At 36.7% G+C, this 24,505-nt stretch overlaps 1 protein-coding gene across 6 annotated transcripts in view; it reads right to left on the reverse strand.

Moving 5' to 3' along the window:
* Nucleotides 1-24,505, reverse strand: part of HORMAD2 (HORMA domain containing 2) — a 95,051-nt gene that overhangs the window by 34,619 nt on the left and 35,927 nt on the right. For 5 of the 6 annotated variants that reach the window (XR_015242363.1, XM_086682108.1, XM_086682110.1 and 2 more), the window contains one exon: nt 24,010-24,263. Coding sequence is in view for 5 of the 6 variants with exons in the window: in XM_086682108.1 (XP_086538234.1) it covers nt 24,010-24,263 (254 nt within the window). In the remaining variant the exon portion in view is untranslated. The remainder of the gene's footprint in view (nt 1-24,009; nt 24,264-24,505) is intronic. The other variant, XM_086682111.1, reaches the window with a different exon arrangement.

Consider the following 24,505-nt stretch of genomic DNA (forward strand, 5'->3'; position numbering starts at 1 on the left):
CTGAAATTTTCTATGTATGTAATCATGTCATTTTCAAAGAAATTCAGTTTTATTTCTTCCTTTCCAATGTGTATACCTTTTATTTCTTATGCTTACCTTAATTCACTGACTAGGACCTCTATAGTATAATGTACAATAGAAATGGTAAGAGTTGATATCTTGTTTCATGCTCTACCTTAGGTGCAAAGTGTTTAGTCTTTCACTATTAAGTATGATGTTACTTTTAGGTTCTTTGTAAATATCTTTTAAAAGGTTGAGGATGTTCCTTTCTATTCCTTGTTTTCTACTAGTTTCATTAAAAAAAATTTTTTTTAATGTTTATCTATTTTTGAGAGAGAGAGAGCATGAATGGGGGAGGGGCAGAGAGAGAGAGAGAGAGAGACAGAGACAGAGACAGAGACAGAATCTGAAGCAGGCTCCAGGCTCTGAGCTGTCAACGCAGAGCCCAAAGCAGGGCTCTTAACTCACAAACCGTGAGATCATGACCTGAGCCAAAGTCGGATGCTCAACTGACTGAGCCACCCAGGTGCTTCTAGAAGTTTCTTTTTAAAAAATTACACATGAGGGACAAAAGTAAACATTAAAAAATTAAAATAAAATAAAAATTACAAATGAATGTTTAATTTTGTGAAATACTTTTTTATTAATTTTTTTAATGTTTATTTATTTTTGAGAGAGAGAGCACAAGCAGGGAAGGGGTAGAGAGAGAGGAAGACAGAGAATACAAAGCAGGCTCCAGGCTCTGAGATGTCAGCACAGAGCCTGAGGCGGGGCTCAAACTCACGAAGTACGAGATCATGACCTGAGCTGAAGTCGGACACTCAACCGACTGAGCCACCCAGGCACCCCTGTGAAATACTTTTTTTGCATCTACAGAGGTGATCATGTGGCTTTCTCCTCTATTCTCTTAATATGGTGAGTTATACTGACTCTTTTTTTTTTTTTTTTTTTTTTTAGTTACCTTGGTTCTTAAATCTTAAACAAACCTTGCATTGCTGGGATAAAACCCATTTAGTCATGATACATTATCTTTTCCACATATTGCTAGATTCGATTTGCTAATATTTTGCTAAGGACATTTGCATCTACAGTCATGAGGGATATTTGTTAGTCCGCAGTTTTCTATTCTTGTAATGTCTTTGTCTGGTTTTAGTATTAGGGTAATGCTAACCTTATAAGATGAGTTTGAAGACTTCTCCTTTATGTTCTTATAGAGTTTGTTTAAGATTAGCATTATTGTTTCCTTATTTGTTTGATAGAGTTCACCAATGAAACCCTCTAGTCTGGAGTTTACTTTATATGAAGGGTTTTAGTTATGAATTCAATTTCTTTAAGCAATACAGGTTTATTAAGTTTATCTATTTCTACATGTGTCAGTTTGGTAATTTGTGTCTTTCAATGAATGTGTTTATATTATATAAGTTATCAAATTTATCAGACTACAGTTTTCACAACATTCCTTTATTTTGCTTTTAATGTCTGTGGAATTGATAGCAATATCTTATCCTTCATGCCTGATGTTGGTAATTTGTATCTTCTCTCTCTATTTCTTAGTCAGTCTAGTTAGAAGTTTACCAAGTTTATTGATACTTTCAATATTTTCCAAATTTTTGTATATTTTCCCAGTATTGTGTTGTTATTAATTTTTAATAGAACTCCATGGTCAGAGAAATACTTATTATAATCCTTTCAAATTTAATGACACCTATTTTATGACCCAGAATGTGGTCCAACTTGGTTTTACAAACACTTGTAAGCAATATATATTCTGTAGTTATTGGATTTTGTAAGATTTTGTAAGATTAATGAGGTCAAATCGATTGCTCCATTATTGAGAGAAGAGTACTGAAATCATCAACCATAATTATTGATTTGCTGATTTCTCCTTTGGTTCTGTCAGGTTTTAAAAAAAAAAATTTTTTTTTAACGTTTATTTATTTTTGAGACAGAGAGAGACAGAGCATGAACGGGGGAGGGTCAGAGAGAGAGGGAGACACAGAATCTGAAACAGGCTCCAGGCTCTGAGCAGTCAGCACAGAGCCCGACGCAGGGCTCGAACTCACGGACCGCGAGATCGTGACCTGAGCCGAAGTTGGACGCCCAACCGACTGAGCCACCCAGGCGCCCCAAGTTCTGTCAGGTTTTGATTCATGTATTTTGAAACTCTGTTATTAACTGTATATACCTTTAAGATTGACTCATTATTTTGTGATATCTCTAGCTCTGATAATATTCCTTATCCTAAAATCTTCCTTGTCTGATATTAATATTGTCATTCCAGCTTTATTACAAGTAGTCTTTGTGTGGTATATCTTTTTCCATCATTTTACTTTTAACTTATCTGACTCTCCATATTTAAAGTGTGCTTCTTCTAAATAGCATATGTCAATTCATTTGACAACATCTGCCTTTTAATTGAAGTGTTCAGACATCTTACTTTTTTTAAAGTTTTATTTATTTATTTTTGAGAGAGAAAGAAAGTGAAAGTGGGGGAGGGGTAGAGAGAGAGAGAGGGAGAGAGGGAATCCCAAGCAGGCTCTGCACAACAGTGCACAAACCGTGAGATCATGACCTGAGCCATGAGTTCAAACCCCACACTGGGCTCCACACTGGGCCTGAAGTCTACTTAAAAAAAAAAAAAAAAAATCATAAAAGCAACAAAAGAAAACAACTCATCACTTACAAGGGAACCCAATAAGGCTAACAGCTGACTTCTCAGCAGAAACAATGGAAGCCAGTTAGGCAATAGGATAACATCATCGAAGTGCTCAAAGAAAAACTGTCCTATATTCTATATCCTCTATATCCTATATCAAGCAAATCCATATATGTGTAGATTTATATATACATTAAATAAAAACATCCCTAGATTAGCAAAAACTGAGAGAATTTGTTGCCAGCAGACCCATCTTACAAGAAATACTAAAGAATATGCTTCAGATTAAAAGCAACTCCAAGCGACTCCAGATGGTAATTTAAATTGCCATAATAAAACAAAGGACAATGAAATGGTATTGGTAATTATGCAATTATAAAAGGCAGTGTAGGGGCACCTGGCTGGCTCAGTCAGTGGACCATGCAGCTCTTGATCTTGGGGTTGTAGGGTTTGAGCCCCATGTTGGATGTAAAGATTACTTAAAAGAATAAAATCTTAAAAAACAAACAAATAAATAAATAAATGGCAGTGTAAAAAATAATAAATAAAAGGCACTACAAAGGCATATTTAAATTTATTTTTTTCAACGTTTATTTATTTTTGGGACAGAGAGAGACAGAGCATGAACGGGGGAGGGGCAGAGAGAGAGGGAGACACAGAATCGGAAACAGGCTCCAGGCTCTGAGCCATCAGCCCAGAGCCCGACGCGGGGCTCGAACTCCCGGACCGCGAGATCGTGACCTGGCTGAAGTCAGACGCTTAACCGACTGCGCCATCCAGGCGCCCCTACAAAGGCATGTTTAAAAAGCAATTATACAGGGATGCCTGGGTGGCTCAATTGGTTGAGTGTCCAGTTTCAGCTTAGGTCATGATCTAGCGGTTCATGAGTTGGAGCCCCACATTAGGCTCCATACTGTCAGTGCAGAGCCTGCTGAGGACTCTCTCTCTCCCCCTCTCTCTGCCCGTCCTCCACTTGTGTGTACTCTTTCTCTCTCAAAATAAATAAAGCTTAAAAATAAAGTAAAAAGCATTGTATAAAATATGTAGGTAATGTATTCTTCAACCTATAACATAAAGAAATATAATATATTTACCAACATCAACACAAAGAAGATGAGTGGGAGCAAAGCTGCATTGGGCTAAGGAAATGACTACAGATGATAAAGTAATAATTATAACAATGTATTGTTGGATTTGTAACATTAATAGATGTATAACAATAATACCATATAAAGGGGGAAGGTAGACAATAGAGCCATATAGGAGTAACATTGCTACATTTCCCTGGAATTAAACTAGCAAAAACCTGAAATTTATTTTGATAAGTTAAGATGTATATGATAAGCCCCAAAGCAACCAATAAAATATACATATATAGTGTAAAAAAAAAAAAAAAAAACTAAAGAAATTTAAATGCCTCATTAAAAATATTCACTCAATGCAAAAGAAAGCAATAAAGGAGGAATAGAGGAACAAAAAGAATGAAACGTGGAAAAGAAAAAGTAAAATGGCAGGCATAAATCCAACTCTATCAATAACATTAATGTGAATGTATTAAACTTGTTACTAGAGATAATGAGAGACATTTTATAATGATAAAAGGGCCAATCCATCAAGAATATAAAATAATTATAAACATATATATGTCTAATAATATAACACAAAATTACATGAAGCAGAAACTGATAGAAATGAAGAGAGAAGCAGGCAATTCAACGATAACAGTTGGAGACTTCAATACCCCAATTTCACTAATGAAGAGGAAAACTAGGCAGAAGGTTAACAAGTAAATAAAAGATCTGAACAATAGTATAAACCAAGTAGACCTAACAGATACCTATAGAACACTACACCCATTAGCAGAATATACATTCTTCCCAGGTGCACATGGAACATTCTCCAGCAGAGACCATATGTTAAAGCATAAAATAAACCTCAATACATTTAAAAGAATAAAAGTAATTGTTGGGGGCGCCTGGGTGGCGCAGTCGGTTAAGCGTCCGACTTCAGCCAGGTCACGATCTCGCGGTCCGTGAGTTCGAGCCCCGCGTCAGGCTCTGGGCTGATGGCTCAGAGCCTGGAGCCTGTTTCCGATTCTGTGTCTCCCTCTCTCTCTGCCCCTCCCCCGTTCATGCTCTGTCTCTCTCTGTCCCAAAAATAAATAAACGTTGAAAAAAAAAAAAAATTTAAAAAAAAAAAAAAAAAAAAAGAATAAAAGTAATTGAAATTATGCTCTCTTTACCACAATAGAATAAAATTAGAAATCAAGAACAGAATAGAATTGAAGAAACTCACAAATATGTGGAAATTAAACAACACACTCCTAAAAAAAAAAACAGTGGGTCAAAGAAGAAATCAAAAGAGAAATCAGAAAATACTTCAAGATGAATAAAAATGAAGACACGACATAACAAAACAAAACACTGCTAGAGCAGAGCTTAGAAGGAATTGTATAAGTGTAAATGCCTATATTAAGAAAGAAGAAAGATCTCAAATAACCTAAATTTGACACTGGAAAAAGTGTAAACTAAATTTAAACAAGGAGAAGAAAGAAAATAATAAAAATTATATTGGAAAATTATTAAATAGAGAATACAAAAACAGTAGAGAAAATTGATGACTCCACAAACTAGTTCTTTGAAAGATCAACATATTTAACAAAATTTTATCCAGATTGACCAAGAAAACAAAACAGAAGACTCAAATTACTAGAGTCTGAAATGAAAGAGGAAACATTGCTACAGACTTTATCAAAATATAAAAAGCATTATAAAGGAATATTAGGAACAGCTAGATATCAATTAGATAACTTAGATTAAAAGGAAAATTCCTAGACACAAACTACCAAAACTGACTCAAGAAGAAATAGAAGATCTGAATAGATCTATGACAAGTGAAGAGATTAAATTAATGGAAGAAAGGAAAGGAAAGGAAAGGAAAGGAAAGGAAAGGAAAGGAAAGGAAAGGATAGGAAAGGAAAGGAAAGAAGGAAGGAAAGAAGGAAGGAAGGAAGGAAGGAAGGAAGGAAGGAAGGAAGGAAGGAAGGAAGGAAGGAAGGAAGGAACCTACAAAGGAAAGCTCAGCCCCAGATAGTCTCACCACATAATTCTACCAAACATTTAAAGAATACCAGCTCTTCACAAACTTTAAAAAGCAGGAGTGAACACTTCCCAACTCATTTTATGAGGCCAGTGTTACCCTGATACCAAAACAGAGAAAGACATCATGAGAAAAGAAAATTACAGGGGCGACTGATGGCTCAGTCAGTTGAGCGTCCAACTTCGGCTCCGGTCATGATCTCATGGTTCACGAATTCAAGCCCCCACAGTGGGCTCTATGCTGACAGCTCAGAGCCTGGAGCCTGCTTCAGATTCTGTGTCACCCTCTCTCTCTGCCCCTCCCCCACTCACACTCTGTCTCTGTCTCTCTCTTAAAAATAAATAAACAGTAATTCTTTTCTAAAAAAGAAGAAAACTAGGGGCACCTGGGTGGCTCAGTCGGTTAAGCATCCGACTTATGCTCAGGTCATGATCTCACAGTTTGTGAGTTCGAGCCCTGCATTGGGATCTGTGCTGACAGCTCAGAGCCTAGAACCTGCTTTGGATTCTGTGTCTCCCTCTCTCTCTACCCCTCCTCTGCTCATGCTCTGTCTCTCTCTGTCTCAAAAATAAATAAACATTAAAAAAATACTTTTAAAAAGAAGAAAACTACAGATTAATATCTCTTATACATATGAACATAAAAATCATCAACAAAATATTAGCAAACCAAACCTAAGAACATAAAATATATATTTACCCATGATCAAGTGGAATTTATCTCAGAAATGCAAGCTTAGTTTAATATCTGAAAATCAACTAATGTAATACATCATATCAAAAGAATAAAAAACAAAAATCACACGATCATCTCAATAGATGCAGAAAAAGCATTTAACAAAATCTAACACCTTTTCATGATTAAAACAAACAAACAAAAAAACCCTATGGGGCACCTGGCTGGCTCAGTGGGAAGAGCATGTGACTCCTGATCTTGGGGTTGTTGAGTTTAAGCCCCACTTTGGGTGTAGAGATTACTTAAATAAATAAAACTTTAAAAACAACAACAACAACACTCAAGAAATTAGGAATAGAAGGGAACTCATTCAATATAGAGCCATCTACAAAAAAAATCATAGTCCATAACATACCTAATGGTGAAAGATTGGATGCTTTACCCTTAAGATCAGGAACAAACCAAAGATGTCCACACTCACCACTTGTATTCAACACTGTAATGGAAATTCTAGCCAGAGCAATTAGATAACGAAAAGATAGAAAAGGCATCCAAGTTAGAAAGAATGAAGTAAAGTGTTATCTATTTGTATGACTTGATCTTATACAGAGAAAATCTTAAGGAATCCACTACTATTAAATCTAACAAGTTCAGCAAGTATATTAGGACTTCTCCAGAAAAATGTAGAATAGGATGTGTATACGTATATAGAGAGATTTATTATAAGAAGTTGGCTCATACGACTATGGAGTCTGTCTGGCAAGTCTAAAATCTGCCCTATGGGCTGGCAGTCTTGAGACCCAGCAAAGCCAATGAAGCAATTTTAGTCAAAAGGCCAGCAACTTGCAGACCCAGGAGAGCCTATAGTACAAATGAAGTCTGAAGGCAGTCTGTCGGAGAATTCTCTCTTGCTTGGGGAGGATATTTTTGTTCTATTCAGGCCTTCAACTGATTGGATGAGGCCAACTCACATTATGAAGGTCAGTCTGCTTACTCAAAATTCCCTGATTTAAATGCTAATTTCGTCATTAAACACCCTCCAAATACCCTTGACACATAAAATTAACCATCATAGCAATGTTGCAGGATACAAATACAAAATTCAACTGAATTTCTATATACTTGCAATGAACAATACAAAAAATGAAGAAAAACCAATTATACACACAATAGCATAAAAAGAATAAAATACTTAGGAATAAATTTAACAAAACAAATATAAAACTTATCCTCTGAAAACTACAAACATTCCTGAAAGAAATTAAAGAAAATCTAAATAAATGGAAAATATTCCATGTTCATGGAGCAAAAGGTTTAGTTAGTATTGTTGTCAATAATCCCCAAATTGATCTAGAGATCAATGAATTCTCTATGTGAATCCCAACTGACTTCTTTGTGGAAATTGACAAATTTCTGATTTGAAAATTTAAATGATTCTAAAATTCATATGAAATTGCAAAGGACTCAGATTAGCCAAAACAATCTTGAAAAAAGAATGAATTAGGAGAACTAATACCTGATTGAAAACTTACTACAAAATAATGGTTATTAAGACAGTGTGGTAATGGCACAAAGACAGCTGTACAGACTAATGGAATATAGTTGAGAATCCAAAAATAAAGCCATGTATCTATGGTCAAACTGATTTTTGACAAGAGCAATAGGGCCATTTCAGAAGGAAAGAGTAGTCTTTTTGAATAAATGGTGTTGGGACAACCAGATATCCACATACAAAAGAAGGTTAGATCCTTACTTCATACCATATATAAAAAATTAAGTTGAAATGAATCAAAGATCTAAATGTAAAAACTAAAACCATAAACTCTAAGAAGTAAATATACAGATGTAAATCGTCATGACTTAGGATTTGTTAAAGAATTCTTAGATCTCTCTGTCTCTCTCTCTCTCTGTGTCTGTCTCTGTCTCTGTCTCTCTCTCTCTCTCTCTCTCTCTCTCTCACACACACACACACACACACACACACACACGAAGCATGAGCATAAGCAACAAAATAAAAATGGATAATTTGGACTAGATCAAAATTAAAACCTATTTGTGTTTCAAAGGACATCATCAAGAAAATGAAAAGACAACCCATAGAATGGGAGAAAATATTTGCAGGTCACATATCTGATAAGAAATTAGACCCAGAAAAAAATAAATAATTCTTACACCTCAACAATAAAAAGACAAGCAATCTAACTTTAAAGTGAGCAAAATATCTGAATAAACATTTCTCCATGGAAGATATATAAATGAGCAATAAGCACATGAAAATATGCTTGACATCTGTCACTAAAAAATGCAAATCAAGGGCACCTGGCTGGTTCAGCTGGTTGAGCATCTGACTCTTGATTTTGGTTCAGGTCATGATCTCACAGTTCATGAGTTCGAGCCCCACATCAGGTTCTACACTGGCTCCCTCTCTCTCTGTGCCTCCCTCACTGGCTTTTTCTCTCTCTCAAAATAAACAAATAAACTTTAAAAAATGCAAATCAAAACCACAATAATATACCACTTACTTCACACCCGTTAGAATGGCTAGAATCAAAAAGTAAGATGATAAGGGTTGGTGAAAAAAGGGAAAACTGGAACTCTTATACACTGCTGGTGGGATTGTAAAATGATGCAGACACTTTGCGAGACAGTTTTGGAGTTCAAATAATTAAACACAGAGTTACCATATGACCCAGGAGTGGCACTCTTAGGTACATACCCAAGAGAATTGAAAATAAGTGTTCAAAAAGAACTTGCACATTAATGTCTATAGTGGCATAATTCATAACAGTCAAAAGGTATAAACAACCCAATGTCCATCAATAATGAATGGATAAACAATATGTGATATATCCCTACAATGGAATAGTATTCAGCCACAAAAAAGGAATGAAGTACAGTAAAACCTTGGATTGCAAGTAACTTGTTCTGTGAGTGTTCCGCAAGACAAGCAAACATTTATAATACATTTTAACTTGAAAAATGAGTGATGTCTTGCAATATGAGCAATACATGATGCCGACATCATATGATCACAATTGAATCAATGGTCCTTCTCTCTCTTGCTACGGGATTGTGGATGATCATCAATGCAATGTCACATTTCCACAAAATCTTCAAAAGGAGGCAAAAGTAAATATCATTGGATAGGTTCCTTAATAAAGTTGAACTAAAAGAAAAAGATTCCATTGAGCCAATAGACAGCAGTGATTCCATTAGTGACAGTAAAAGTCGCCTTACACAATAACTCTACTCTCTTCTTGTCTCCCTCACACTAACCACAAAGGTTTTCAAAGGTAAGTGCAGGTTAATTTGTTTTTCTTTATATTTTGTATTTTATTTATTATTTTGTATTATAGTATAGTATTGTAATCATTTTTACATGAATATTTTTGGGTTGTGAAATGAATCATCTGAGTTTCCATTATTTCTTATGGGTAAATTTGCTTTGATATACAAGTGCTTTGGATTCTAAGCATGTTTCTGGAACAAATTATGCTCACAAACCAAGGTTTTATTGTACTTATACATGCTACAACATAGATGAAACTGGAAGACATAATGCTAAGTGAAAGAAGCCAGTCACAAAATACTACACATTGTACAACTCCATTTATATGAAATATCCAGAATAGGCAAATCTATAAAGTCAGAAGATATATTACTGGTTGCTCAAGACTTGAGGGAAAGGAGAAATGGGGAAATATGGAGGTGATAACTAAAGGGTTTGGGGTTTCTTTTTAAGGTGATGAAAATGTTCTAAGATTGTGGCAATGGTTGCACAATTTTGTGTAAATACTAAAGACCATTCAATCATACACTTTAAATGGGCAAATGGCATAGTATATGAATTATATGTCAATAAAGTTGTTAAAGAAAGAAAAATGTTGTAGGGGTCCCTGGTTGTCTCAGTCAGTTAAGCATCTGACTTCTGATTTTGGCTCAGGTCATAATCTCATGGTTGTGAGATTGAGTCCTGAGTTGCATGCACTCTGTCAGTGCAAAGACTGCTTGGGATTCTCTCTCTCCCTCTTTCTTTGCCCCTTCCCCACTTATAAGCATTCTCTCTCTTTCTCTCTCTCTCTCTCAAAATAAATAAATATTTTTTAAAAAGAGAAAAATGTGTAAACAGAATCATACAATATGCAGTCTTGATTCTGGCTTCTTCCACTCAGCATAATGCATTTGCAATTGATCCACGTTGGTGCATGTATTCACAGCTTGTTTCCTTTTAAGTTTATCCATTACCCCATTAAGAAACATTTGAACTGTCCAGTTTTCGAAGATTACAAATAAAGCCACTGTAAACATCTGTATACATGTTTCTGTGCAAACATAGGTTATCACTGCACTTGGTATAATAGCTGTTTTAAAGTCTTTATCTACTAAATTTATCATTGCTGACATTTCTGGGTCTGCTTCTACTGACTGATTTTTTTAAATGTTTATTTATTTTGAGAGAGAGAGAGAGAGAGAGAGAGAGAGCGCATGACAAGTGGGGGTGGGTCGGAGAGAGAGAAAGGGTGCATGGGGGACTGGCAGCGACAGAGAGTGAGGGAGAATCCCAAGCAGGCTTCATGCTGTCACCGCAAAGCCCAATGTGGGGCTCAATCTCATGATTTGTGAGATCATGACCTGAGCCGAAATCAAGAGTCGGACGCTTAACCAACTGAGCCACCCAGGTGCCCCATGTACTGATTGATATTCACTGGTTATGGGTCCATTTGCCGGGGGCACCTGGCTGACTCAGTCAGTAGAGCATGTGACTCCTGATCTTGGCATTGTGAGTTCGAGCCCCACGTTGGGCATAGATACTACTTAAAAAAATTTCATTCTGCTTTATATGTCAATAAAGTTTTACTGGATTCTGGACAATAAGAATTGTACATAGTTGAGTGTTTGGACTTGGTTGTTTTCCCCTAAAAAGTGTTGAATTTTATTTTGGCAGGCAAGTAAGCCAGATCCTTTCAAGGCTTGTTTTTAAGCTGTTAATAAGATTGAATTTGGAGGACTTCACTAAAGGGTTGGTTTAGTTCTACTGCTAAGGTGTAACCTATCTGGAGTCCCTACTGAATATTCTGGGTTTTCAACAAGGTCTGTCCATGTAACCGGTAATTTTGTGAATATTTCCCAGCGCGGTGACAACTCTAGGAATTGTCTAGCTTACGAATGGGGAGAAAACTCCCCAACAGATTTCTGTGTCCAAACTTATAGAATTTCTAACCACACTTGAGATGCTGAATATTCAACCAAAGACTCAGGGGACCCCTATGCCAACTTCTGGAGCTCTTTCTCTGTATAGGTCCCTTCCTTCGGATATTCTGTCCCCAACTACTTCAGCTTTCTCAAACTCTAATCTCTGTTTCTTCAACTCAGCAAGATGGTCATGTTCTGCTTGTTTTCCCCCTCTCTGTGGTGGTGGTCCCCAGAGTACCTCCTGACAGGCCAATTTTAAGGCTCATCCTGCTTTTCTTCTCTCAGGGATCACAGTTCTGTATTTTCTGTTGTTTAAAATCTGAAAATAGTTGCTTCACATATTTTTCCTAGTTCCCTAGCTGTTCACAGCAAGACAGCAAGTCTGTTAACATTTCTTCATGACTAAAAGTGGAATTTGATCATTCTATTGGATTTTTGTTGTCCTGTGGGATTTTTCACATTCTCTCCCATATGAATGAATATAAGATTTAATGGATTGAGTATGAGCTTTGAAGCCAGAGACACCTAGATTCAAATACTGATTCTGATGGTTTGTAATCTGGCAAACTTAGACATGCTACTTAATGTCTATGAACTTTCATTTCTTCAGCCGTAAAATGTTATGCAAAGTTGTTGTTGGGATTAATTGAAACCATGTATATATAGCTCTTTGTGGGCACTTACTGAATGGTGATATTATTTATATAATAGCTATTTGGGAGCACCTGGGTTGCTCAGTGGTTGAGCATCTGACTCTCAATTTCGGCTCAGGTCATGATCCTAGGGGCATGGGATTGAGCCCCAAGTTAGGCTCCACACTGAGCATGAAGCCTGCTTAAGATTTCTTTTCTCACTCTCTCTGCCTCTCTCTCAGGGTGCCTAGGTGGCTCAGTCAGTTAAGTGTCCGACTTCAGCTCAGGTCATGAGCTCACAGTTTGTGGGTTTGGGGCCCAAGTTGGGCTCTGGGCTGACAGCTCCGAGCCTGCTTCAGATTCTCTGTCTCTCTCTGCCTCTCCCTTAAAAATAAATATTTTTTTAAAAAAGATTCTCTCTCTCTCCCTCTGCTCCTCTCCCTTGCTTGCTCTCTCTCTAAAAATGTATTTTAAAAAACACAGCTATTTTTTTGTTTTATTTTCCTAAACAGTTTTGAATCAGGAATTTGGTTTATCTTTGTGCACACTACCTTTGTATGATGATTCACACATGATAGGCTTCATATAAATCTGCTGACTGAATAAATGTTGATAGCTTACAACTAGAAGACTTTAGAATATTACTTTCAACTTTCTTCACAATGAGCTTCATGTAGACTTGTTTAAATATCAAAAATGTGTCATTAGGTATAAAGTTTCTTCTTGTTCTAACTTTGGTTATCAAGGGAGGATCCCTCCATCATGCAGGAAGAAGCTAATTTGAGGTCGTGGCTCCATAAAGTATATACATATAACTTCTGTTTCTAGTTCTTCTTTACCACTATCTGAAGCACCAGTCTTCTGAAGTCTTCGATCTCAGTTTTGAGATCCTCATATAAATGCTAAAAGAATGGGGCGCCTGGGTGGCGCAGTCGTTAAGCGTCCGACTTCAGCCAGGTCACGATCTCACGGTCCGTGAGTTCGAGCCCCGCGTCAGGCTCTGGGCTGATGGCTCGGAGCCTGGAGCCTGTTTCCGATTCTGTGTCTCCCTCTCTCTCTGCCCCTCCCCCATTCATGCTCTGTCTCTCTCTGTCCCAAAAATAAATAAATGTTAAAAAAAAAAAAAAAAAATAAATAAATAAATAAATGCTAAAAGAATTATTCTCCCTATGATGCCTGGATTTGTTATAAACCATAATCTTTTCTGTTTACCAATAGACAATTTGGCTTCAAATGGAAAACTAGAAGCACATATAAAAAGTATTAGAAAAATTGGCCAACTGAATATAGTTCTAGATAATTAAGTAACATTATTTTTTTCCAATGTACAATTAACTAATCTCAACAAAGTCTTCACTTTGAAAAAAACCCTAATTTTTTTTTTTACTTTTATTTGCATTTATGTTATGCAGTTGACTCTTGGACCATAAATTTTTGTTTCTTGAGTTTCTTCTGGGATATCTTTTTCTTCTATGCAACCTCTTCTTCAGGTTTAGGAAAAATCTGCTCTTTTTCAGTAAGGATCATCTCAGTGTGGCAGGGAAAGCTCATGTATGGGTTAACTTGACTATGAGCCCTGTAAGTTCTATGCCATATCTTGGGGGCTTTGTTCACCTGGATATACTCAATGACCAGAGAATCTACATCTAAACCTTTAAGTTCAGCATTACTGTCTACAGTAAAAATTCACCACTCTTTTTGGGCCACTGACTCTGTGTCCAATCCCACTGTTTGGCCTGGGTACACCTACCAACTCCACCATTATAGTGACTGAATGGCACACATTGCTTCTGCAAAGTGATATCTTTCAGATACTTGGTGATTTTCAGATATGCATATCCTTGATGGCCTGGGCAGTTTCACATGTGTTCTTAAAATGAACATGAAGATTTGAGCCTCCTGATTTGCATGATTTTTAGAGTTTTCTGGGTCAGGTGAATAGCAAACCATTTTCACAGATCACCTCAGGCCACTTACAAGAAGAGAAAAAAAATCGTAATTTAAATAGAACCTAATATTCGTTTTAGTTTAATGATTTTAGTATGATAATATGTATTATTTCAGGCTATTAGAAGTATCTTTTTTTTTTTAGGTTTATTTATGTATTTTGAGAGAGAGAAAGCAGGAAAGGGGCAGAGGAGAGAGAGAATCTCAGGCAGGCTCCGCACTGTCAGCACAGAGCCTGACACTGGGCTAGAACTCATGAACTGCCAAGATCATGATCTAAGCCGAAATCAAGAGTTGGATGCTTAACCAACTGAGCCACCCAGGCGCCCTACAAGAATCTTTTTTTTAGTGTTTATTTATTTTTGAGACAGAGAAAATATGAGCGGGGGAGGGGCAGAGAGGGGGACACAGGATCCAAAGCAAGCTCCGCACTAACAGCAGCAAGCCCAATGCAGGGCTTGAACTCATGAACTATGAGATCATGAGCTGAGCCGAAGTTGGATGCTCAACAAATTGAGCCACCCAGGTGCCCCTCACAAGTATCTTTTTTTAAACAGAACATTTCTAAGTCTTACTCCCTTTCTTAAAATAAAGTTTACTTATTTACTTTGAGGGGAGAGGGGCAGACAGAGAGAGAGAGAGAGAGAGAGAGAGAGAGAATCCCAAGCAGGCTCCAGCATGGAGCCCAACATGGGACTTGATGCCATGAATGGTGAGATCATGACTTGAGCCAAAATCAAGAATTGGACTCTTAACTGACAGAGCCACCCAGGAGCCCCACTCCCCCACCACTGCCTTTTTTTTTTTTAAACAAAACTTATTTATTTTACTGCTAGGATTTAATAATAGTACATTCAAATTGCTCCTACCTAAGGTTACTCACTATACTCAACTTTTCTTCTGCTATAATAAATATCAATATACTTATTTCTTTATGTAAGTGAAACATAACAGATAGTGTGGCTCTTCCCATTAGAAATAATTCTCTGATAGGTTATAGAATGATTCATATAAAAAAAAGAAATGACTTATAGGGCTGTGGGAAATTCAACCAACTTTCATTCCTCCTTGCATGGTTAATAGAGGATAACATTTACATTGTATAACGTAAAACAAAAATTAATTGAAAAAATGTTCCTATTTGACAAAAAGAAACTTTGTGGAAAGGACTATAGCTCCATGATAGAGAATGATGTGTGGTTTTTAAGTCTGAATATTTTCTGTAGATAATGTGCCTTCTCCAACGTTTTCAATAATCAACTCCATTTCCAAGAATCTAAGATATCCTTGCCAACACTACATTGTATCAAATAAAGCATATATGTTCATGAGATGTGATGCTATGAAAACCACCAGACTATACCTCAAAAATGCAAAACTTCAGTTTAGAGTTTAGTAGGAAAAAATATATTCTGAATGAAAAGGCTCTCATTTCAATTCACTAGCTGGAATACAAAGAAATTCTAAGGAATTCAGAAAATATCTTTCTAGTCCACACTTAAATGGTACCATTTACTTTGATGCTAATGTAATTTACATTCTAATTTCTCAAAAACAAATCATTTTCACTAATCAAATGTGTTAGTATAAAAGGGTAAAAAATGGGCTTCATGCAGGAATAAAATGCATCCAAAAATGTTCATTGTAACTAAATAAAATGATAAACTATTGAATTGGTTTTTAAGAAATACTTGTGGCTGTTATATTCTTAAAAATTCTGTCTTTAGCTCAAATTAAAAAAACATCATTTGTATGAATTATTTATCCATCAGTTAAATTAATGTGTCACAGATGAGAAAAATATACCATGCTGGATCAAGATTACTAGGTACAAAGGAAAGGCCTAGAGAAAGATGTGTACAGAATATCTGACAATTCTTTCTAACATGGAGGTACAAAGACTCATAAGGAGCTTGGAAAATTAGAAAATTATAGCATATGGGCCCCTATCTAAAAAATTGATACAAATATGAATTCTAAAACAGCTATAATGGTTTAATAAACTAGGACCATCAGTCTTTAAAGTAGATGTGGGCAACATTAGCCCTCCATTTTTAAAAACATTTATTTATTTTTGAGAGAGAGAGAGCACAAGCAGGGGAGGGGCAGAGAGAGCAGAGGGAGACAGAGAATATGAAGCAGTTTCCAGGCTCCGAGCTGTCAGCACAGAGCCCAACACGGGGCTCGAACTCACAAACCATGGGATCATGACCTGAGCCAAAGTTGGAGGCTTAACAGACTAAGCCACCCAGGCACCCCAGCCCTCCATTTTTTTTATAGCTGTCTGTACATGTCAGTAATTACTAGAATCCTTTAAGGAACCTAAGTTAATTATTAGAAAGTATTTTAGTACTCTATTAGAAAGAAGTACTTTTCCCTCATCATTTAAACAGCATAAAATTTAAATAAGATTCCATATCCAATTCCAGAACATGTGTTGATTGTCACAAGATAGCGAGTTCTTTAAAGAAGACTGTCCAGGGTTTTCTGTCTAGCATATAGATCTATTGTTATCTGTCCAATTAACTACAACAGAGAAAACAGGCCCAACTTCCCAGTATACTAGGAGGTGCCATTGTGTTTGTGTGCCCTTACTAGCTAGATATTAAGCCCAAACCATCGCTATTAGGAAAGAAGACCTATCCTGAGGGTGTTGCAGAGGTAGATAAAATGATAAGGACACATTTAGGATGGGGTTTTCCAGACAGTTCTATGTAACCCTGTTTTGTTCTAGGATTCCTTCTGGGCTCTGTGTTCTATTTTCCAAATGGAGTTAGGTTTTAAGAATTCTTATAACTTGAGGCACCTGGGTGGCTTGGTCAGTTAAGCGTCCAACTTCAGCTCAGGTCATGATCTCCTGGCTCTGTGGGTTTGAGCCTCACATTGGGCTCTCTGCTGTCAGCATGGAGGCCACTTTGGATCCTGTCTTCCTCTCTCTGCCCTTTCCCTGCTTGTGTGTGTGCATGCTATCTCAAAAATAAACATTTAAAAATTAAAAAAAAAAAAGAGTTCTTATAACTTAAAAATTTTTTTAATTTCAAACCTGTGTGCTTTTATCATTTCTGAATTTACTGCCAAATTACAATCTCACTTTTACATTGTTCCTTGGATCTTAAGGATCGATCATACCAGAAAATGAATATTTGTACTATTCAAATATTGAATAATTTCAACTACTGATGAAAATTCTTCATATTTCTTTTTATGTGACTGAGATAAGGAATAAGATGAAAAAGAAAATTGTGTGAAAGAAATTTTTTTCCAACTTATAGTAGTCTCACAACAAGATCATATGTTAAATTGCTTCTTTACTATAGATGACTGGTGAAAAAGCAGTATAAGCTATTTGATCAAAATTTTGTAGATTTTCTATTTTAAAAGAAAATTTTATGATTTAAGAAAGTTCTTAAAAATCTTTGAGTTAGAGGGGTGCCTGGGTGGCTCTGTCAGTTAGTTGAGCATCTGACTTTGGCTCAGGTCATGATCTCACAGTTCGTGGGTTCAAGCCCCTCATCTGGCTCTGAGCTGACAGCTCGGAGCCTGGAGCCTGCTTCAGATTCTGCATCTTCCTCTATCTCTGCCCCTCTCCCATTCGTGCTCTGTCTCTCTCTGCCTCTCAAAAATAAAGAAACGTAAAAAAAAAAAAAAAAATCTTTGAGTTAGAGGTTACCAAAAGTAGAGATTGTAGCAAAGACATAGAATACAGGGAAAGGTATGGAAAGTTCAGTATTGGAATTACAAGTCATAAAGACAGAAGTTCTCTACTATACTGTACTTTTCAACTTGTTTGGAACATCCTCTGCCTTAAAATCTGCCAATTAAAATATAATTCATCCATAAAATCACCAATTCAATGAAACCTTCCCACACAGTGCCAATTTATCTTTATTTCTGTATCATAACAGCACAGGCTTTGGAGTCAAATTGCCTTGATCTGAATTGTGGCCCTGCTACTTATTCACTGTGTATGCAGTCTTGTGCTAACTTCTCTAAGTCTGTTTCCTCATTGCAGGGTAATAATAGACTCTGCTTCATAAAATAACTGGGAAGATTAAAAGTGACAATACATGTAAAGCCCTGAGAACAATGCTCTGTTGTTAGTTAATATTATTTCTATCATTCATATACTCTCCATTATTATTTGCCATTATATTATGTAGGTGTTGTCTCTTCAGCCAGAGTTACCAAATGTAGAAAATATATTTTGTACGCTTTTGTCTTCTTTACAATGCTCAGCAAGGTATTGCTCTTGATAGGAATTCAAAAAACATCCCAGAGAATCTTAGCATGAAAGGGATCTCAGAGGTCAAATAAGTTTAACTTTTCCCCTAAATCATGATTTTTCTCTTGCAACACCCTGGAGACCATCATCTATACTCTATTTTGAACACAGTGTGTGTGTGTGTGTGTGTGTATGTGTATGAACACAGCTGGCGACAAGAGTTCACCTTTCTCAAGACGGTCAGGTTTATTAAACAATTGTCATTATTAGAAAATCTATCCTGAGGAGGTAGAGAAGCTGGCAAGCTTCTAGAAAATGATTTGGTAATACTCATTAAAGAGCTGTGGAAATTTCAGACTCTGTAAATTTCACTCCTGATACCATATCCTTAAAAAACAAGGAAAATTCTGTCATACATACAAAAGTATTTATTATAACACTATTTATAATAGCAAAATCAAGAACTAACCTAAATGCTTAAAAGTAGGGAAATGGGGGGCGCCTGGGGGGCGCAGTCGGTTAAGCGTCCGACTTCAGCCAGGTCACGATCTCGCGGTCTGTGAGTTCGAGCCCTGCATCAGGCTCTGGGCTGATGGCTCAGGGCCTGGAGCCTGTTTCCGATTCTGTGTCTCCCTCTCTCTCTGCCCCTCCCCCGTTCATGCTCTGTCTCTCTCTGTCCCAAAAATAAATAAAAAACGATGAAAAAAAAATTAAAAAAAAAAAAAGTAGGGAAATGGTAGAGTAAGTACCTATATAAAACAAAAGTTCATTAAAATTAGAAATATGAAGATTAAGGTGGGACATATTTATAAAGTTAAGTATAAAAGTAAAACAAATTGTATATATAAACCATGATTAAAACCATATACAAATATGGGTATCTGTGGAAAAAGACTGGAGGTGATGGAACATACAAAAATGAACATTATTGATAAGATGGTAGCAGTTAGAAGATTTGCATTGCTTTTTAAATTACCTTAATGTCATTATAATAATGCCTTCAAATTTTAAAGAGAAAGTTCTTCCTTCTAATGATTCAAAATCAACCTTCTCTCACCCCTGTGATTTTCATTTCCTGTCTCTCCTTCTGCCCTTTGAAGTTACACAAAATAAATGAACTTGAAATATTTGAAAATGATTATTATAGTTTTACTACCCTCATTCTCTGGTACTCTAGAAGACAGATTAGAGAGGCAATGCCGACATCAGGGAGACTCAGTAAGGAGACTTAGCTGTCAGGCACAAAGAAAGCAAGGATGACAGCCTGAATCAGCACAATGGCAATAGAGCCAAACTTGAGAAATATTTCAAAGGCAAAATAGATGGAAATGGTAACCAAAGGGAAGTGAGAACACAGAAGTTGAACACATTCCTGGTCAGGCTGTTTGATAAAATGATGGTTACAACACCAAGATAAGGAACCTGAGGAAAGAAAGAGCATATTTGATCAGAAGTTGAAATTCTATTTGGAGATGTTGAATTTGAGGCACTTGTAGGATATATATGTCTATATATTGATGGAAAGATCAATTTGAAGTTAGGGAGACAAAACCAAACCAGACAAAACATGAATGAAACAGAGAACAAATAACGTCATACCAAAATATACAAATATTTGAAGGTGGGAGAGAGAAAGGTATTTATATTTACGTTATATTTTATATTTATATTTTTTGGTATAAAGTTATTCATGGGGGGCTTTTATAATTGAAAAATCTCTTCTGTTTCTGTAATTATGTCCCCTTTTTAGAGAAGAACATAGAGAACATCTCTAAACTTCCGAATAGACAAAAATTTTTTTTAAAAAACTGCACACAGTAGTTTTTTTAAAAACTATTTGCCACAGCACACTCTTAAGAGACTAAAAAGGCAACTCATAAAGTCAAAGATACTGACAATACATGTATCTGATAAAGGACTTATACATGGAATATATATGCAGAACTACAAATAAGTAAAAATGAAAGACGATCGATCCAATAGAGCCCAATAAATAAAAATGACAACTTGGAAAGACACTTCACCAAAGAGGATATCCAACGTGGTCAATAAACATATGAAAAGATGCTCACCTTCATTAGTCATCAGGGAACTATAAACTAAAACCACAGTGGCATCCCACTACACACCCATCAGAACGGCTAAAATTAAGACAGAAAATGCCAAGGGTTGGTGAGGATATGGAGCAACCACAACTCTCATACATTGCTGATGGGAATATAAATTAGCACAATCACCTTGGAAATTGTTTTGTAGTATCTATTAAAACTAAATGCAGGGGCACCTGTGTGGCTCAGTTGGTTAAGCGTCCAACTTCAGCTCAGGTCATGATCTCACCGTTTGTTGAGTTTGAGCCCAGCATCGGGCTCTGCTCTCATCATAGAGCCTGATTTGGATCCTCTGTCTCCCTCTCTCTGCCCCACCCCCACTCATGTGCACACACTTTCTCTCTCTCTCTTAAAAATAAATAAACGTTTAAAAATAAAATAAAATAAAAATAAATGCACACATATTCTTGACGCAGCAAATCTGCTCCTAGCCGTTCTATTCTCACCGGAAATATGTACATATTTCATTGAGAAACATGTTCGGAATGTTTAGAGCAGTACTATTCATAATAGTCAAAACCAGAAAATTATCTAAATGCCCATCAACATTAGATGAATGAATAGTGAGAACATGCAAGAATATGGATAAATATCACAACATAATGTTGAGAGAACAAATGGCTCATACTCTGATTCTACATCTATAAAATTAAAAACAAGAGAAACTAATCTATGCTAATAGAAGTCAGGATAGAGATATTCTTATTGAATGACTACAAAGTAAGACTTCAAAGTATTTTGTTTCTTCACTGGGTTTTGATTTCACACATTTATTCAGTAGGCTGGGACAAAGGTGAGACAAACAGGTTACCTAAGGAGCAAAATTTAAGAACGTGCTTACTCTCACCATGCTTGCTTCACCCTCATCCCAGTCCTGATGTTCAGTTTGTGAATACTTATTGAGCAATATCATTATGATGTGTTTTTCCATATGTAAGTTACACTTGGATTTAAGAATGTTAAAGGGGGGGCCACCTGTGTGGTTCAGTCAGTTAAGCATCCGACTCTTAATTTCAGCTCAGGTCATAATCTCTCAGGGTTGTGAGATCAAGCCCTCCACACTAGGCGTGGAGCCTGCTTAAGATTCTGTCTTCCCTCTGCCCCTGTCCTGCACTCTCTCTCTCAAAAATTAAAAATAAGGGGTGCCTGGGTGGCTCAGTCGGTTAAGTGTTTGACTTCAGCTCAGGTCACAATCTCATGGTTCATGGGTTTGAGCCCTGCATCAGGCTCTGTGCTGACAGCTTGGAGCCTGGAGCCTGCTTCAGATTTTTGTCTCCCACTCTCTCTGCCCCTCCCCTGCTTGCTCTTTCTCTCTCCCTCTCAAAAAAAAAAAACAACATTAAAATTTTATTTTATTTTTTTATTAAAAAAAAATTTTTTTTAACATTTATTTATTATTGAGAGACAGAGCATGAGCAGGGGAGGGGCCGAGAGACTGGGAGACACAGAATCCGAAGCAGGCTCCAGGCTCTGAGCCGTCAGCACAGAGCCCAACACGGGGCTCAAACCCACAAACCCACAACCCACAAACAAAACTGACGGAACCACCCAGGCACCCCTAAAAAATTTTTTTAAGAGTAAAAGTAAAATAAAATAAAATAAAATAAAATAAAATAAAATAAAATAAAATAAAAGCAAACAGAATTCTGAGTGACAAACTGTCAGTAAGCTCTTCTCTAGACTTACTTAAATCCTTTCACATAATTGGCTGGCTGAGGAAGGAACTTGAATTGACTGAGTTTACCACAAAATTCTGATCTTTGTATATATAGTTCCTATTAAACATACGCTTGACAAATGTTATCACATGTATTATTTAATCTATCAATTGAATTATTCATTCTCAAGTTGTCTGGTTTCATTTCCATTGGTAAAAGAGAAAGAAATTCTTAATTTTGAAAGATAAAAATCCAGTTGAATCGTGTTCATTCTTTTCCTAACCTTGGTTTTTTGGGGGCACCTGGGTGGCTCAGTCAGTTAGGTGATCAACTCTTGATTTTGGCTCAGGTCATGATCTCACAGTTTGTGAGATCAAGCCCCACATCAGGCTCTGCTCTAACAGCACAGAGCTTGCTTGGGATTCTCTCTCTCTCCCTCCCTCTCTCTCTGCTCCTCCCCCGCTCACTTGCTCTCTCTCTCTCTCTCTCTCTCTCTCTCTGTCTCTCGAAGTAAATAAACATTTAAAAAAACCTTTATTTTTTTAAAACTAGCCTATGTTAGCTATATCTTCCTTGAACAGATTCAGAAGAAAGTTGCATCAGACTCTAAAGCCATTAGCATGTATGACATTGTGAAAATACTAAAGATGGAAAAAAAAATCTTGTTTGGTTATATTATTTATATTAATTGAAATAAGACCTCTTTCAATATATGAAATACACCAGATTTAAAGAATCAGAAAGAACATTCAAAAGTTATTTACTATAGTTATCCCTTTAAGGAAGACTCAAACTATCTCAGGCAAACAAATTAGCATCCTAATCTGAAAATAGTTCCTGAAAAGATTTTATAGTATCACTTCCCACTAAGTATTCTAAAAACCCTTTATGTCTAGCTCAGAATCCTTTTAATGCAATGTTGACACACATTAAACTTTGTTATCTAGATGACAGGGTGTGGATTTACCTAGGACACAGTGGGGCCCTCGCAAGTACTCAACTCTAGTCTCTACTGGAGAAAGTAGGAAGGTAAAAGGCTGAGTCCTATCTATTTGGTCCAGTGGCTCCAAACAAGCTCCCTGACTTTTCCCAGGGACCTAGCCCAAAGCTTGTCTCTGTCCACATAACCAACAGTTGACTATCATTTTGTTTTCACTCTGACTTGAGATTATCTGTAACTTCTTTTCCACCACCTCTGACCACTCAATTATCCCAGTAATCAAGAACTTATTTATACTTCCAGTGAGTATGAATAAATACCTAGAATATTTTTTAAATCCTAAAAATGTTACCTATAAATGGAAGAAAGAAATTCATGGGTACCTTTTATAAAATTCATATATTAGTGGGGCGCCTGGGTGGCGCAGTCGGTTAAGCGTCCGACTTCAGCCAAGTCACGATCTCGCGGTCCATGAGTCCGAGCCCCGCGTTGGGCTCTGGGCTGATGGCTCAGAGCCTGGAGCCTGTTTCCGATTCTGTGTCTCCCTCTCTCTCTGCCCCTCCCCTGTTCATGCTCTGTCTCTCTCTGTCCCAAAAATAAATAAACGTTGAAAAAAAAAATAAAAAAAAAAATTCATATATTAGAAAGTCTTTTTCTTCTCCTCATAATGGACAATTTCATCTAACAAAGTATATTCCCTTCTTGAAGACAGTACATTTTTACAGTAAAGACTCCCTGAGGTCAGAAGCTAGTTTTGTTTTAGGTTTTATACCTGGCATACTCCATTGGACTGTTACTGTGATATAACCTGTGTAGGAACTGGAAAATGTTAGCTATGTTTAACTGAAGCAACAGAGTCTCACTAAAGCTTTGTCTTACATGATTGCTGCATTCTTCTTCTTCCTCATCAAAGTCTAGACCCTGATGGGTAATCTCAGTTGTGCTGTTCTCCTGAAAGAGATTGTTCTCCAAATCAGACACTCTGGTGGCCTCAGTTGTGACTTTTACTTTCATGCTATGAAAGCCAGTGGAGACCAATCCCACTTGCAGGTTTACAGGCTCCCCCTCAAACAGCAGGAAGTGTGAATCTACCCCTTCTTTAAAACCAGGGGGTTGGTAATCATGAGGAGTCACTGCAAAATGAAAAGGGCAGAAAACCAAGAAAACTGTGTTTCAATTTAATCAAGAAGTTAGATTAATCTTTCATGTATAGCAACAGATCTCTCAGATGCTTACAAAATCTCTCTATATAAAATATTACTTCAATGCTTAAGAAGGAATTTGACTAGGGGCGCCTCGGTGACTCAGACCAGTAAGCGTCTGACTTTGGCTCAGGTCATGATCTCATCATTTTTGTAGGCTCAAGCCCTGCATC

Source organism: Puma concolor, chromosome D3 (genome assembly GCF_028749965.1).
Source record: "Puma concolor isolate L17-30 chromosome D3, mPumCon1.1.hap2, whole genome shotgun sequence".
In the NCBI taxonomy this organism is placed as follows: domain Eukaryota; kingdom Metazoa; phylum Chordata; class Mammalia; order Carnivora; family Felidae; genus Puma; species Puma concolor.